Source organism: Cornus florida, unplaced genomic scaffold, assembly GCF_030987335.1.
Source record: "Cornus florida cultivar Cherokee Brave unplaced genomic scaffold, ASM3098733v1 CherokeeBrave_3.0.0_Hap2_Chr04, whole genome shotgun sequence".
Taxonomy (NCBI): domain Eukaryota; kingdom Viridiplantae; phylum Streptophyta; class Magnoliopsida; order Cornales; family Cornaceae; genus Cornus; species Cornus florida.
Window position 1 is genome coordinate 95,429,324 of NW_026775574.1, and position 18,454 is coordinate 95,447,777.

At 35.9% G+C, this 18,454-nt stretch overlaps 1 protein-coding gene and 1 long non-coding RNA gene across 2 annotated transcripts; one reads left to right on the forward strand and one right to left on the reverse strand.

The window, feature by feature from the left end:
- Positions 1 to 7,741: 7,741 nt before the first annotated feature.
- On the forward strand, positions 7,742 to 13,130 carry LOC132304037 (uncharacterized). Its single transcript, XR_009481478.1, has 2 exons — positions 7,742 to 7,956; positions 11,416 to 13,130. It is a non-coding gene; the product is annotated as an uncharacterized LOC132304037 (long non-coding RNA).
- Positions 13,131 to 14,593: 1,463 nt separating this feature from the next.
- LOC132305410 (uncharacterized) lies at positions 14,594 to 16,810 on the reverse strand. Its single transcript, XM_059803053.1, has one exon. The coding sequence runs from the start codon at positions 16,808 to 16,810 to the stop codon at positions 14,594 to 14,596; it is 2,217 nt and encodes a 738-aa protein (XP_059659036.1).
- Between the last annotated feature and the right edge of the window lie 1,644 nt (positions 16,811 to 18,454).

Sequence of the window (18,454 nt, forward strand, 5' to 3'; positions counted from 1 at the left end):
ATTATTGATACAAATATGAATGGTGGGAATGGTAGTTGAAAAAGAATGATGGTTGTGTCAAAAAATAGCATTTTGTATGAAATATACCATTGGAGCAGAATTGCTAAAATGTAACATTTTGACACTACAATACCTGTCAAAATATAAATTATGTGAAAATGACTTTTAATATTGGAAATGGTCTAAAAAAGACATCATACAACTACATAATTATATGCTAGTTCTTCTCAAGCAGGCCTGTTATTCAATATCTATCTGCAATTCGCCAGAACCAGAAGAAGCTGTGACATCGTTGATTAAAGAAGTGAAAGCCATGGGATTTTCCTGCTTGATTATTGCACGCCACTCATCAATATCAGCCTCTTTCTCAGGGTTCAGATTGGGAAGCTCATGCTGTTGAAGGATTTTCAAAATCTCTTCAGTTTCACCAAGTAGTTGAGCAGCACGTTGGACGCTCTTCTCCCTCTCTTCAATAGCACTCCAAAAACATTTCATAGCTATGGCATGCGGTAAGTTGGTGAGGCAAGCACCCAATATATCGGCTATCATAACAGATAATTGCCCGAATAGTGTCTCATCAGTTTGGTCATTGCTGCCTTCGTTGTCCTGCAGTATAGTTTGGCTGATTCTATACATTAAATTTGCAGCAATAACCTTGATGGGCCAATTTAGAGGGTTCTCCTTCAGATCTCCATTCGCGTTTGCCTTGAACTCAATGACACTGTTTTTAGCTATGTCAGCTAGTTTCGCAAGAGTCTCCATTGAGTTGTTTCCTTCAAGAGCGATTTTTTGGAGATCTTCATCTAGCCACTCCTGAAAAAGATTAACTCCTAACCACACCTTGTCTGCTGCATTTCTAATGTTTACCGTATCACTTTCGGCATTCAAGAATTTTTCTACAAGGCTGGCAAACAAGAGGCCTTCACTCACACTTCGAAGCAACCACTGCACCTTGTGTTCTTCAATGTTTGGAAGTGATATGGCAATACTTGTAAGAGTAACCACAAGAAGAGACCAACAATTAGGAGGTTATTTCATATCTAGAAAAGGAACTTTGTCACTGTCAAACCTTGCCACTCCCATGAAAGCAGCAGATTTTTCTAAAAGCTCTTTCAAATATTTAGGCCTCTGCTTTTCACCCTTCTGAATAAAACGATTAATAACATCGATGTTGTCCTTCATAATCTGCATGGGTAGTTCCTCCTCGCCTTCAAGATACAAAACATAATGGCTGAGATCCAGTTCTGTACCAGTCCCCGATTCTGATCCTGTTTGATTGCTTGAGGCAGTATGATTGGATATGAGCTTCTGCTTTAACACCTTGTACGAGTGCCCAAATGTCAAGAACATGCTTATTAAGAAAACAGATATCAGCAGATTCAATTTGCTAATTGTGACAATCACAATCTGAACTCTTATACAAAAGTTTAGAATTAAATTCTTTGTGTTATGAACAAGTCTTCTGCATTTTTGGCCTTAAACTCGTAAACCTAAGCGACTCTATTTCCACCCTACTAGCCTTTCTATGCAATAATTTTTTATTTTAAACTCAGCTTTGTAGCTCTTGACTCTTTTCTCTGAGCACATTAATCTTATGGCGGTAAAGCATCTAAATGCTGGGGCAATCGTACCTACTCCCACCCCAAAAGACTGAATCACAAACACAACAAAGGTTGACCACTTATAACTTGATCCAACGTTGTGTGGATCAATATAGTCAGAGTGATCGCTGTAAAAATTTCTTCTTATATTATCGCCGTAAAAAAACATGCTGAGGTGTACTTCTGCGAGAGTCAATGCAGCAAAGCAACAAATTGCCCCAGAAGCATGACAGTGAATTGAACGAGCCATAACGAACTGAGGACTACCGGATTTTGCCATCATCCAGTACTTTTTTAGATTTACTTTCAATTTTTCAATTGTGAACTTTTTGGTTTCTTCTGATTCTTCACGCGAAATTATTTTGTGTATATCATCATACTTCAATTGAAGACACTTCTTAGTAGTGGAAACCGTCAAAGCTGCGAAGCTCGACACTACAAGCAAAACAAACATGAAGCACAGAACCGCGATGTGTTCCCTCATGAGAAAATAATTTATTACTCGAGTACTGAACTGTATGCATATATTAACAATAATGGTAATGACCAGAATAGCCAAGGCTGTTATGTTCATGAAAAGTTCTTTCTCATCCATAGCTCCCAAAGATGGCATAAAATTACCTATAGCTGTAGACATGAAGGCGGTGCTGGTAAGTTTCGCCACCTGATCTATAGAGGTTGGCATTCGGCTACTCAGATCCACCGGCAGCTTCATTGCTACAGCTAATAATGTGAGGGAAGCGGCATTAAGAGTAAAAAATCTACATGGAAACCAGAGTTTTCTGTGGCGAAACTCGTGGAGGACATCAGCAGCCATTGCAAGGGAGCAGACTAGAGATGCCACTGCAACATAGATGCCGATCCATGGCAATGGTGATTCAGATCGACTGTTTCTTACGTGGTCCAAGGAGCAGCCCTGACTGATAACATAGAAGTCACTGCAAGTCAGGGGGTTCCGTTCCCCTAGTAGGATGTACGGCCCTTGCCTCGTCGAGAAATAGTAATCATCGCATACGGACATTTTTTTTTTCCGAAAATGGAACAGCTTGGTTGTAGATGTGGATGATAATATATGAATATATATAGAAAGATGAGAGAGTAATAGTAATCATCGCATACGGGCATTTTTTTTTTCCGGAAATGGAACAGCTTAGGTTGTAGGATTTTTTTTTTTTTTTTTTTTTTTTTTTTTTTTTTTTTTTTTTGGGGTAAGTAGCTTGGGTTGTAGTTGTTGTCGCGTGAATGATAATATGTATATATATATATAGAGAGAGAGAGAGGGGAGCGAGTAATAGTAATCATCGCATACGGACTTTTTTTAAAAAAAAAATGGAACAGCTTGGGTTGTAGTTGTTGTCGTGTGAATGATAATATAATATATACAGAGAGAGAGAGAGAGGAGGGAGAATAAATGATGTTACCTATGGTTCAACAACTTCAATCAATCTTCCTGGAAGCTGTCTGGCGTTATAAACCTGACATTTCTGAAGATAACTAAAGTTTTTGATTGTGAATATATATATTCCGGTAGAATTGGTCCAATTAAAGTTTAGTTGGAGCAATAGAAAGTGGTGATTTTTAATTGGTGCAATTATATGAAAATTGCATAGATGTATTATAGAGGAAGATTGTCCAAATCAAGATAATAAGCAAATTGATTTGAAAACATAGTCCTTATCCTCCTCTCTTTTTTCTCCTAATTTTTCAATTGTTTAGCGTATCAATTTTTTCTATTATGTCCCTCATTAGTTGATGATTTTATGTGTTTAACTATTTATAAACTTTTATATAAAACAATAATTTAGAAGACACATTATTGAAAAGAAAATTAATCTCTTCTTATCTTAATTTGAGTATTTTACATGTGATTTTACAAATATTGAATAATTATAGAAACTAGCAAAAAATAATAATGGTGAAGAGTCGGACACTCAAACAATTTCAATTAATTTAATGTGAGTAGGGGCGGATGTCATCATGACATCAACAATATTAATGACATCATGATGACATCATCCCTCACTCACATAAGTTAATCGGACCCAACTTTTAGAATCCAAATCATTATCCCTTCTTCAAATATAATTTTTTTTTAAAAATAGATATAAATAATTATAATATTATTTTTAATAATCCATCATTTTAGTATTTTTGTTGCTAAAAATAGATTTTTTTCCCTAAGCGCTAAAAATAGATTTAAACAACGGGGTATAAAGAGGATTCATCTAACACAAATTCATTTATTGTTTTAACATTTGAAATCATAAGAGTAATTTTGGTAATCAGAATCATTTTCTTTTCACTTTCATGTCAATCAAATTGACAAAATAATATTTTCCTACAACTTTCATGAAAAAATTTCACTTAACCAAATGCATGCTGGAACATTAATTCTCTATTTCACTTTTACTTTCCATCATTAATTTTTGTCTAATCAAGCGAACCATTGACCTCTCTCCATTATTTTTTGTGATCTTTTTCCACTAATTTCTTTTAAGTGTAGTGATACTCACACAGAATACTTGCACTTAATTGCATAACTGAATAGTTTTTTTATTGTTATTAATTACATTAATTAAATACAATTAAGTGGAGGACCCACTCCCTTATTTGTTGCATAAATAACTAATTAAAAATAATAAGTTTATCAATTCACTGTAACTATTCGGTGCAAAAATTATTTTCCATCTTCTAATCTATCAGATACTGTAATTGTAGAATATCTACTTGAATATAAAATATACTCTCATTGCAATTTGGAGAGAAAAAACCTTTAGTTTTTTAATTGTGAAGAATTGGTCCAATTAGAGTTTGGTTGGAAAAATAAAAGAGGTGCTTTGAATTGATGCAATTATATGAAAATTGCATATATAGATTATAGAAGATGATTGTCTAAATCAAGATGAATCAGCAAATGGCATGCGAGTTTTAAATTCAAAATATTTTTAAATTACCTGGAAACATGTCCTTGTGGGCTTCTCTATTCTGTCCTAATTTTTCTCTTATGAGTTATATTATATATATATCTATAAGGTAATAGGGGTTAGATGTTAGATTAATAGATGCAGAGTCGAAGACCGACACTCTAAAATTCACTGAAAGCACCAACTCATTAGGCTATCGAGACATCGGTCTCTTATAAGCTATATTGTTAAACTGTTTTGCTTTTTCTCCATTGTTTTCTCCCATAATTTTCCATTAATTTCTCCTAATTTTAATTTATGCATGTGTCCCATATTAGTAGTCCATCTCATCCTATTAGGATGTTTTATTAAAATATTTCAAATTAGTTGTCCTCTTTAAAAAATTAATTAAAATAAATAATGTTATATTTTCATCATTACCCTTAAAATTTTCAAAAAAAAAATTCCAATCTGTTAATATACAAATTTAAACTAAAAAAACACGGATTGTCTTGTCCGTTGAGTATTCTATGATTCAACCGAACTTGCACTTTTAATTTTGTAGACCAGTAGCAGTGAGCTGGTCATTTATGCTGAATCGGCCATTTTGTCTCTTAACTGTGAATTAGGGAGCCAAAATTGTTAAATCATATATATCCTTCTATATTAGTGGACTAATGTTCATATCGACAGCTTTCTAATCAAATGTGAACTGCTGCAAGTTATTCATTGAGCATGGAACAATTAAGGGACTCATATCCACGGATAATCCGTACATCATACTAGTCCTTAATTACTCAGGTAGACGATCAAGCATATGCTTGGATTATCTCCTCTTAACTCTTAAAAAATTGGTTCGAGGTAAGTCCTCTTTAAACAAAGTGGGTGTACTGAGTGTATGAAAAAAACAAAGGTTACACAAGTGTCAAGAGTCTCAAGACACAATGGAAGTTAAATCGGCTGTTAAGCATAATATTATTAGGAGCAAGCAGCTCAGGACACTAAAATTTGAGTTGCATGCATCAAAAATTGAACATGCATGATTCCAACAAATTCAAATGAAATATACAGAACAGTGACCTTGTCCATTAATCTAGTTCTCAAGGGTTCAACATCGCTATCAACTCATTCCTCTTTCGAATTTTTCCCCTTTTGGAATTCATTCTTGTCCAGATCAATTGATTGACAAACCCAATGAGTATTCATAATGACACGCATTTTAACCGAATGTGAACTGCTTAATTTGCTATTAGAAATTTATCAAGACAAAAGTGTTACGGTACATATGGTAAGTCATTTGTAGTGCTTGGAACAATTAAGAGATTCGTTGTGTCTGATAATCACACATAATACCGTACTTTTGCTTCCGGTAGAATTAAAATGGAGGTAAAATTGGCTTTCGGGTAAGATTTTCATCGCTACCTGCTTAGGATGACTAAAATTTGAGTGGCGTTATGCATGGAAGGGGCAACCTATGAATCCAGCAAACTCGTATGATATTTAAACAATGACTTGGTGTATAAGAATAGAATAAATCTACATTAACTTAAGACATACAAGTTAATAATAGGTTTTACACATTCAAATGCTAAGAGTTCATACAATATCTAAAAAAAAAAAACTCATACATGAGTACATATTATACGGTGGTAGCATTATGTGCCTGTATTTTCTCAAGTAGGCCTCCTACTCAATAACTAAATGCAACTCACTAGAACCAGAAGAAGATGAAACATTGTTGAATGAAGAAGTAAAGGCAAAAGGATCTTTCTTCTTCATTAAAGCACGACACTCATTGATATTAGCTGCTTGATCGATCAGGATTCAGACTAAGAAGTTCACGCTGTTGAAGGATATCTAGAATCTCTTCAGTTTCACCAAGAAGATGAGCTGCTTGAGGCATTAGATTTGGACAGGAGCTTGTGCTTTAAGACCTTGCAGTAGTGGAAACATGACAACATCGATCGGGCTTAGTAAGAAAATGGAGATGAGTAGAACTGATTTGCTAGCTCTGACAATCACAATTTGAACTCCAACACAGAAGCTCAGAATTAGGTTCTTCGTGTTGTGAACAAGTTTACTGCATTTTTGGCTACGGATGGGTAAAGCCAAGAAGCTCTCTCTCCATCCTTCTAGCCTAAATTCCTATCCAGTAATTCTCTGTTGTCCACTCGGTTTTGTAGCTCTTGCCTCTTTTTACTGAGCACAGGGATTTTCTGACAATGAACCATCTAAATATGCTACATATATATATATATATATATATATATATATATATATATATTTACCTCTATAAATTCAAGAGAGAAAAAGGTGGATTTTTTCTTCATCTTCATTTTTTATTTTTTATTATTTATTTATTTATTTATTTTTTGACTCAAAGCATCTGAGAACTACTATATATATCCAAGTAAATTAAGGCATGTCTTCACTATTAATTTTTTCCCTAGAAGCTGTGACTGGTCTCGCTTGTGCCACATCCCCAGCTTTTGAGATGACTAAAAGAAAAAGGTGGCCTTTGGTAGTAAATTTTTTTTTTTTTTTTTTTTTTTTTAACTTTTGTGTAGATTTTTTCTTTTTAAAAGTTTAAGTGGTGATATGATAAAAAAAAAAAAAAAAAAAAAAAAAAAGGAATGGTTTACAGATCATCATTACTTATTGCCGAATGAGGCTTTATGCAACTTTCATCAAATCATTTGACTACTAGTTCATTGAACTGCACCCCTGTTTACCGTGACAAAAAATTCACAAATCTTTATTCTTTTTCTTTTTTTCCCTCCATGTTAAGTAGAGCTTGTGATCGAATTTGAATACATCTATATATTAACGTGTGTGTGTATATATATATATATATATATTTTATACCTTAACAAAAAATACACTCAAATATTCATTTATTCATATGAAACTTAAACTCTCTGCCTTTCTATTTTAAAAGGCAAAAAAATATCATTTAACAAAAACTTATTTTCGTTAGGTGTATAATTGCACCGTAAATACCTACTGGATCATGAAAGAGGCAGGATAGCTGAAGCAAAGAATATTGATGTATGAAATTTACGAGGGTCAGAGACCGGAGGCCCATTAGGGCAAGTTAATAACAAGGCCAGCAGGCCAGCCCAATCCATAAAAGTCAAACAAAGGAGTGGAAGCCCAAACAAAACATCACAGTCTAGCCCATTTCGATACCAAAATATCCGTTGCTGAAGTCAAAAAAACGCAGATAAGTGTAGCAACAGTGCAATAGATGCGTTTGGCTTGCAAGAAATTCTAGATAGGAGAGCTGAAATTACAGAGAAAGAACAAATGGGATTACGATTCGAGTCAAGGATGATCCGTCGTCCCCAATTATGGGACCAGAAAGATGTGATCGATCCGTCCCCAATTTTTGATTTTACAAGGCAATTGACTACAGTACAGGTCTGAGGTGCAGCAGAGATTTCCATGTCCAGGTACGCACTTGAGGGGCTTTGATTCTCCAAATGCATCTTTTCTTGATATAACTTCGAAACTTAATGAACTAATAATTGTATTTTATTTGTTGAATCTTATAAAACACATACTAAATGTTTTAGGTATTATACATTAATTATGAAAAATTAATGTATAAATTCATCAACCAACATTGTTGATAAATGAAGCGATTGCAACAAACCATGAATTAGAATAAAATATATTAAATAAATCATGTTTGGCATATATTATTGTCTGATCATTCAAAAGGTTCACTGGAAGTTAACAGATGGTTAGTGGCTCTTAATCCAATGCTTCTTGACCAATTTATCCAACAATTATTGACCAGTTTATGCATTAGATGGTCCTGAAAGCTAGGTTATGTATTGCATGTAACCAATACTAATCTCCTTTTAAAAAGAATTAGAAAATTCATTTTTCCAAACCCTCCTGAGCATGGAAGCTCATAAGAAGAGTGAGCCATACAATCACATAGTTGTGCATAAGTGCTGCACTAAAATTCATATCATGTAGATTTTTAATAAATTTGAACTGCTCGTTTAGGGGGCAAAATAACCCGAAATTTTAGCTGGGAAAATATTCTTTATATTCTGAAAAGAATTGAGCCACAAACCACTAGCCATCACCGACCTTTTAACTAACAACTCCGTTTGTTCCAGGAGGATTCCTTTCAGCTTTCATTGCTTTCTTATATCAACCAGCTTTTAAGTTCCCCAGATAAAATTCAGAACTATACAGAGCATGAACCTTGTCCAATGACCTCATGCTCGAATCTCCAACTTTAACTAATCTGCTATAAACCCGATATTTTTGTTGGATAATTTGCACATTAATGATAATTTGATACATTTCTATTCAACATACTGAATATCTCCTCTCAACTTGAATATTGTCATGCATTCATATTACCATCAACTAGAGTTCCTGGTTGAATTCCCCTGCCCGTGTGTTGAGTATTTTATGATTTGACCAAACTTACACTTTTAATTTTGTACACTAGTAGCAGTGTGCTAGTTCTGTAGCAAGTGTGCGCAAGATTCACTGCTTGATTATATAGTCATTTGTTTTGAATCAGTGATTTTGTTTATTAACTGAGAATTAGGGAGGCCAATTAAGTCGCTAATAAATCATATCGTTCAGTATTAATAGACTAATATTCACATCCACAGCTTTCTAATCAAATGTGGCTGCTGCAAGTTATTTATTGAGTTTGGAACAATTAAGCACTCATACCTACTGATAATCAAGCGTATGCTTGGGTTGTATAAATGGTCAAGGTAAGTCCTCATTTAGACAAAGTGGGTGTACAAGTGTATGTATAAGGAAAAAAAAAATTACTCAAGCGTCGAGAGATAATGGAAATTAAATTGGTCAGTTGATTAAGAATAAGATTATTGGGAAAAAGCACAGGCTCAGGAGACTAAAATTTGAGTTATGACATGCAGGAACATTGGCTATGAATGAATCCAACAAATTCAAATGATACATATGAATATTACATGTCTATAACAGGAGAAATACCTGTATCCAATATAGCTTTTTCATATTAAAATGCTGAGAATTCACACAATATCCAAACTAAGAAAACTTGTACACAAGTACATATGGTTCAATTATACTATAATCTAGCTACCTGTATTTTCTCAAGCTGGCCTCCTCCTTATGCTACTCAACAGCTAAATTATACTCGCCAGGACAAGAAGAAGATGTGCTGGTGCTGGATGAAAAAGTGAAATCCTCCACTCATCAATATAAACTGCTTCATTAGGATTCAGACTAGGTAGTTCACGCTGTTGAAGTATTTCCAGAATCTCTTCAGTTTCACCAAGAAGATGAGCTGCATGTTGGACACTTCTCACCCTTTCTTCTATGGCACTGCAAAAGCATTTCGTAGTTATAACACGCGGTAAGTTGGTAAGGCAAGCACCCAAGATATCCGCGATCATAACAGATAATTGCTCGAACAGTATTTCATGATCCATCTGTTCTTTGCTTCCTTCATGGTCTAGTAGCAAAGATTGGCTGATTCTGTGCATTGAATTAGCAGTAATAACCTTGATGGGCCAGTTCAAATGGTTTCCTTCCCATTCATGTTTGCCTTGAATTCCATGACAATATTTTTAGCTATGTCAACAAGTCTCTCTAGAGTCGCCTTTGAGGTTTTTCCTTCAAGAGAGATTTTTTGGAGATCTTCATCTAGCCACTTGCTGAAAAGATCAACTCCTAACCACACACTCTTTGCTGCATTTCTGATGTTTATCAAGTCAGCTTTAGAATCAAGGATTTTTTCTACAAGGCTGACATACGAGAGGCTTTCATTCATGCTTCTTTGTAACCGCTCCATCTTCTGACTTTCAATGTTGGGAAGTGCCATGGTGATGCATGTTAGTGTAACCAAAGGCAGAGACCAACAGTTAGGAGGTTCTTCAGAATCCAGAGATGGAATTTGGTTGCTGTCAAACTTCGCCACCCCCTTGAAACCAGTAGATTTTCCTAAAAGCTCTTTAAGATATTTAGGCGGCTGCTTTTTGCCTATCTGAATCAAATGATCTGTAGCATTGCTGATGTTCTTCATGATATGTAGGGGCATTTCCTCCTCACCGTCAAGTTACAGAACAAAACAGCTATGACCCAGTTGTGTACCAGGCTCCGATTCTGATCCCGGGTGATTGCTTGAAGCAATAGATTCAGACAGGATGTTCTGCTTTAAGACCTTGCAGTAGCGGAAACATGAATGAGCAGAACTGATTTGCTAGTTGTTACAATCACAATCTGAACTCTAATACAGAAGTTCAGAATTAGGTTCTTTGTGTTATGAACAAGTTTTCTGGATTTTTTGCCCCAGATGTGTAAAGCCAAGGGGCTCTCTCTCCAACCTACCATCCTTTCAATCCAGTAATTCTCTGTTCTCCACTCAGTTTTGTAGCTCTTGCCTCTTTTTGCTGAGCACTTGGATTTTGTGGCAATGAACCATCTAAATACAGGGCAATTGTACCTACTCCCACCCCGATAGTTTGAATCACAAGATTGACCACTTATAATCCGAATTGAGATTGTAAGGATTATATGTGAACAAGTATGTCCTGAGCTCTGCTTCTGCTAAAATGACAGTAGTCAGAGAACATATTACTGCTGAAGCGGAGCATGTCACAGAACGCGCCATCACAAATTGAGGACAACCTGTTTCTGCCATCATCCAATATTTTTTCACATAATCTTTCAATTTTTGGACAGTTACCATTCCAATTTCCTCTAATTCTTCAGTTGAAGTGATTTTATGTAAATCACCATATTTCTGTTGCAAATATTTCTTGGTGGTTGGTACTGTCAAAGCTGAGAAACTCAAAATTACAAGCAAAACAAGCATGGAAAACATAACTGCAATATGTTCTATCACAAAAAAATTACTTAATAGGCCGGTGCCTATTTGGATGCAGACATTTGCAAGAATGGTGATTACGAGAATACCCAAGGCTGTCACGTTCATTAGAATTTCTTTGTCATCCATGGTTCCTAAAGAAGGCATAAAATTACCTATTGCTGTACACATCAAAGTGGTGCTGCTAAGTTTTGCCAACTGATCCGTTTTGTCTGGCATGTTGGTACTTAGATCCATGGGCAGCTTCATTGCTATAGCTAATATTGTCAGAGAAGCGGCATTGAGAGTGAAAAATTTGTATGGAAACCACAGTTTATTGTGGCGGAACCCAAGGAAGGCATCCACAGCCATTGCTACGGAACAGAATAGAGATGCTACTGCAACATAGATCCCGACCCATGGCATGGGTGCTTTGTTTTTCATTTCTTGTAATTCCTGCTTAATTTCATAGGGCACGAAAGGCGTGTTGATGTTCTTCTTTCTGAGAAGGCTAGAGATCGGGTTGTAGTTGTTGATTGTGCTGATACTGCTATTTATAAACCGAACTAAGTGTCGTGGATTAACTGTTTCTACCATTTTTCCTTGAAGCCACCCGGAATGCAATTGGTTTTGCATTTTTCAAGTCAATTAGAGTTTTTTGATTGTGAAGGTTCTGAGAAGGAATATTAAAGGTATGAACGATTTCTGCTATTTTTCCACAAAGCTATTGGGAATGTGAGCATTTCACACTCATGAGTCAATGAGAGGAAGACTAATGAAAAATCAAAGAGGACCCCTTGTCTTTTTAAAAGTTTGTGTTGATAGGGAGAAAAAATACTTTTCTGATGCTTGCCAACTTAAAAAAGAAAAAAGAAAAGAAAAAGAGTGATCATGGTGTCATGGTAATGCATATAGCTCACATCAAAGTTAAAAGTAAGGGTGCTATCTGTTGGGAATTTTTTAATAAAAATCTAATTCAATTATATTATATTTATGGTGATTTATTGTGACTATTTTTTTCACTATTTAAATTGTATTTAAGGCGGATATTTGTTCAACCATAAAATCGCATGCGGATATTAGGCTGCGTACATCTATCAATCCAAACTCTGCAGCCATGAGAGTCTGGTGTAGTGAGTTAGCCTTTTTAGTTACACATGAATACTTCATATATAAAGCCTCCACCATCTTTCAGAGGACTAAAGTTTATATACTTCCCTAGCAACTTTGTATTCTATATATATGTGTGTACATATCCATTTATCTGCTGTTATTTCATGTGTTTATGAGTTATGACCAATGAGAAGTCTGAATGTGCTGAAGAGAGGACATGGCCTACAACCACTGGGTGTATTTTGGACTTCGGAGTCGGAACTTCCATCTCAAAGAGAGGAGCCTGCGAGCACTTGGTTTGTATTTTGGAGTCGGTACTCCCCCCATTACCTACACATGGGAAGGAAGTTTGAATTTTAGGACAGTGCACGTCTCAATCTTAAAGGTCAATTTCTTACCTTTATCAAATATTTCTATTTTTGTACTTCCGAAAATATATATATATATATATATATATATATATATATATATATATATATATGTCTATTTTTGTGTTCTTTCATTTTAGTTTGTTATTATTATTTCCATTATTTTATAAATTGTGAACCTCGTTAATTGTACCTCTGAAGTTCAAGTTCTCCTAAAATCATGTATATGATACTCATTCAATTTATAATTGTACCTAAATGTTACATTCTTGTTATTTGCACTTTTTAGGTTCAATTAATTTTTTGTCGTAAATACAGTCTCTAAATGTCATTTTACTAAATGATAACTTTTATTTTTATGTATCAAATTACAAAATATATGCAAATTGGCCAACATTATCTAAAACCAGATTAATGGGAAGTTCTCATGCAGTTGGTTTTGATTTTGGTTAATTTGCCTTTGTTTCTATAAATCTGCTCTGTTTGCATGCATGTCCTGTTTTTGGGTCAATTTAGTTATTGTATTCAATCATCTGTTTAGTTTAAGGGCATGTCATCTTTGCCAAAAACTGTCAAATTTTTGGGTTAGACTCGGATTCCTCTAGTTAAACCTCCAGAAGTGCCCCTTATTAAGAGTACCAAACACTCACTTCTGGGTCATGACTTATAAATTGTTAGATTCGTGTTGAGTAAAATATCATAACTTACTCCTAACAAATATTATCATTCTAGTCTAAGGTGCTGTTTGATAACTCAATTCAATGCTTAATTAGTTAATTATGAACAGATTAAGGACTTATTCGCAATTTGAAAACGGTAAGCGCCACTTAAATTTTTAAGTGACAGGAACATTACTTATCATTAGATGTTGAAAATTCAAAAATATTTCAAAAAATATTTATTTTTTAAAGGTAAAGGGCAAAAAATCCCCTCGTTAGACAAAAAATGTGCAAGAAACACCCCTATTGAATTTTAAGTGCACATAAATCTCTATATTTTTAACATTTGGAGTAAATTGCCCCTTGATTGTCAATTTTATATTTTTAACACCGAGCCGTGGGTGTAGCAATCCGATCAGCATGGATTGAATCGGATCGGATTCGCGGATTATTTGCCCACCCCTAGTAAATTGTCTTGTTTGATCGCTATCAATTCATTCCTCTTTGGATTTTCTCCTTTTGGAATTCATTCTTTTCCTGATCAATTGACACTCTCACACTTTTTAACTTTGTAAGCCAATAGGGTGGGGTTCTATTGCAAGTTTTCACAATACTCACTGTGTTTGGCAAGAGTGTCATGCTACATATTGTAATTCATTTTTAGTGCTTGGAACAATTAAGGGATTTCTTCTGTCTGATCGATAATCATACATATTCCCATATTTTTCCTTCCCCCACAACTCAAGTGTAGAACTAAAATGGAGGTAAATTTGGCTTTAAAGATTTTCAGGGTTACATGCTCAGGATTTCTAAATTTTGATTGGCATTCATGAAAAGTGCTACCTATGATATCTCAAAAAACAATGAATGTGCTGTTTATGAATAGCATAAATCTACATTAGCACCATAAGAAAAAGGGCTACCTGTGAATCCAGCAAATTCAAATGCTATCTAAACAAACAATGAATGTGTTGTATATGAATAGAATAAATCTACCTGCTCAAGATCACATTCAAATGCAGAGAGTTCATACAATATTTAAATATAGAAAACTCACAGATGAGTACACACCCGACAGTGATAGCATTATGTGTCTGTATTTTATCATGCCGATCTCCTACTCAATAGACTTACTAGAACCAAAAGAAGATGCACCATTGTTGGATGAAGAAGTAAAGGCCAAGGGATCTTCTTTCTTCATCGAAGCACGCCACTCATTGATATTAGCCGCTTGATCAGGATTCAGACTAGGGAGTTCACGCTGTTGAAGGATATCGAGAATCTCTTCAGTTTCACCAAGAAGACGAGCTGCATGTTTGACACTTTTCTCCCTCTCTTCTATGGCACTGCAATAGCATTCCGTAGTTATAACATGCGGTAAGTTGGTAAGACAAGCACCCAATATATCCGCGACCATAACAGATAATTGCTCAAACAGTGTTTCATGATCCATCTGGTATTCGCTGCCTTCATGGTCTAGCAGCAAAGTTTGGCTGATTCTGTACATTGAATTAGCAGCAATAACCTCCATGGGCCAGTTCAATGGGTTCTCCTGCCCATTCATCCCTGCCTTATATTCCATGACAATAGTTTTAGCTATGTTAACTAGTGTCTCCAGAGTCTTCTTTGAGGTTTTTCCTTCAACAGCGATATTTCGAAGATCTTTATCAAGCCACTTGCGGAAGAGATCAACTCCTTCCCACACTCTCTCTGCTTTCTTTCTAATGTTTACCAAGTCAGCTTTGGAATCAAGGATTTTTTCTACAAGGCTGACATACAAGAGGCCTTCACTTATGCTTCTGTGCAACTGCTTCATCTTCTGATTTTCAATGTTAGGAAGTGCAATGGCGATGCTTGTTAGTGTAACCAAAGGCAGAGTCCAAGAGTTGGGTGGTTCTTTAAAATTCAGAGATGGAATTTGGTCAACATCAAACTTTGCCACTCCTTCGAAACCAGTAGATTTCCCTAAAAGCTCTTTAAGATATTTAGGCTGCTGCTTTTTACCTATCTGAATCAAATGATCTGTAGCATTACTGATGTTGTTCATGATCTGTGGGGGCAGTTCCGCCTCACCGTCAAGATACAGAACAAAACGGCTAAGATCCAGTTGGGTACCAGGTTCCAATTCTGATCCTGTGTGATTGCTTGAGGCATTAGATTTAGACAGGAGCTTCTGCTTTAAGACCTTGCAGCAGTGGAAACATGACAACAACGGGCTTAGTAGGAAACTGGAGATGAGCAAAACTAATTTGCTAGCCGTGACGATCACAATCTGAACTCCAATACAGAAGTTCAGAATTCGATTCTTTGTGCTGTGAACAAGTTTTCTGCAATTTTGGCTCCGGAAGCGTAAAGCCAAGGGTCTCTCTCGCCACCCTACCAGCGTTCTGATCCAGTAATACTCCGTCTTCCACTCAGTTTTGCTGCTCTTGCCTTTTTTTACTGAGCACTTGAATATTGTGGCAATGAACCATCTAAAAACTGGCCCAGTTGTACCTACTACCACCCCGATAGTCTGAATCACAAGAATGAACAAAACTGACCACTTATAATCGGAATCGAGAGTCATAACATACTGATCATAAAATTGTTCGTAGGGAACGCTGTAAAAACATCTGTCTGTAAAGTACGTCCTCAGCTCCGCTTCTAATAAAATGACAGTAGTCAGAGAACATATTGCCCCTAAAGCAGAGCAGTTCACAGAACGCGCCATCACAAATTGAGGGCTACCTGTTTCAGCCATCATCCAATACTTTTTCACATAATCTTTTAGTTTTTGGGTGGTGGCCATTCCAATTCCCACTGATTCTTCAGTTGAAGTGATTTTATGTAAATCACTATACTTCAGCTGTAAATGTTTTTTAGTGGTTGAAACTGTCAAGGCTGAGAAACTCAATATGACAAGCAAAACAAACATGAAAAACATAACTGCAATATGTTCTACAATAAGATTTCTATTTATTAGGCCAGTGCCTAATTGGATGCAGACATTTGCAAGGATGGTGGTTACCAGAATAGCCAAGGCTGTCATGTTCATTAGGATTTCTGTGTCATCCATGGTTCCTAAAGATGGCATAAAATTACCTATTGCTGTAGACATCAAGGCGGTGCTGCTGAGTTTTGCCAGCTGATCCTTTTTGCGTGGCATGTTTGTGCTTAGATCCACAGGCAGTTTCATTGCTACAGCTAATATTGTCAGAGAAGCAGCATTGAGAGAGAAAAATTTGCATGGAAACCACAGTTTTTTGTGGCGGAACCCATGGAAGGCGTCCGCAGCCATAGCTATGGAGCAGACTAAAGATGCTACTGCAACATAGACCCCGACCCATACCATCGGTGCTTTGGCTAGTTCTTCGTAATAGTAGGGTTGTGTCCAGCTGCAGGACAACATGTTCTTCCTCTCCTGGTTTTTGATTTTTGACAATTATTTTCTTTGGATGAAATGCAAAGAGCCTCGGTGTAGTTGTTGATTCTGCTATTTGTGATGAACAATTTCTGTTATGAGGGTCACATTCATGAGTCAAGCAGACGTAGACCAAAATTCTAATTACTGGATGAACAATTTCTGCCATGACTGTCACATTCATGAGTCAAGCAAAGGAGTCTTCCACTATGACTTGTCTCATCTGGATGTATATATATGAGTACTGTATTTGATCAATTATTTAGCAGACAACCCTCCCCCTCCTTTTTTTGCTTTGTAAAAGTTGTAGTGTTGATATGAAAGGAAAATATGTTTTTCTGATCAACACTGACCCCCAATTATTGTCAATTTTGTATGGGAAAATTACTTCTAAGTCCTACTTTTCTTAATAGAAGACAAATAAATCCTTTATATATATATATATCTAATCATTTACTTTCTAAATTATTGAATCTGCAGAAAACATATCTCTGAATTAGTTATATTATTAGACGATAAGCTTCCTTGGTTTATTTGTATCTAGGTCTTATTTCAATTATTTCGAGGGTATGTCGCTTTCTGTGATACGATTAATTCCATCATTTTGTTCCTATGACTTGAATGCTAATGTTCAAACATTCAGGACTGCTACAGTCGGATATACATATATGCCTCTTCCTTTGGGAAAAAAAAATGCATAAATTCAATAGTTGTTATATGATGATGCAGCAAATTCAAATGATATCTAAACACTGTTTCCCATATAATACTACATATATATATCATAAGGCTTTTACAAAATCGAAACTGAGAATTCATATTATAATATGCCAGTTTTTTCTCAAGTATGCCTTCTATTCAATAGCTATATGCAATTCACCAGAGCCAGAAGAAGATGTTCCATCATTGATTAAAGTAGTGAAAGCCAGGAGATTTTCTTGCTTGATTAATGCGCGCCACTCATCAATATAAGCCACTTTATCAGGGTTCAAATTGGGAAGCTCGCGCTGTTGAAGGATTTTCAAAATCTCTTCAGTTTCACCTAGAAGTTGAGCAGCATGTTGGACACTCTTCTCCCTCTCTTCTATGGCACTGCAAAAACATTTCATAATTATGACACGCGGTAAGTTGGTGAGACAAGCACCCAATATATCCGCAATCATAATACATAATTGCTCGAACAGTGTCTCATCAGTCTGGTCATTGCTGCCTCGGTGGTTCTCTAGCACGGTTCGGCTAATTCTGTACATTGAATTTGCAGCAATAACCTTGATGGGCCAATTTTGAGGGTTCTCCTTCCGATCTCCATTCGTGTTTGCCTTGAACTCGATGACACTGTTTTTAGCTATGTCAGCAAGTTTCTCAAGAGTCTCCGTTGAGTTGTTTCCTTCAAGAGAGATTTTCTGGAGATCTTCATCTAGCCACCTGTGAAAAAGATCAACTCCTAACCACACTGTGTCTGCTGCATTTCTGATGCTTACCATATCACTTTTGGCATTCAAGAATTTCTCTACAAGGTTGGCATACAAGAGGCCTTCACTCACACTTCCGAGCAACCACTTCGCCTTGTGTTTT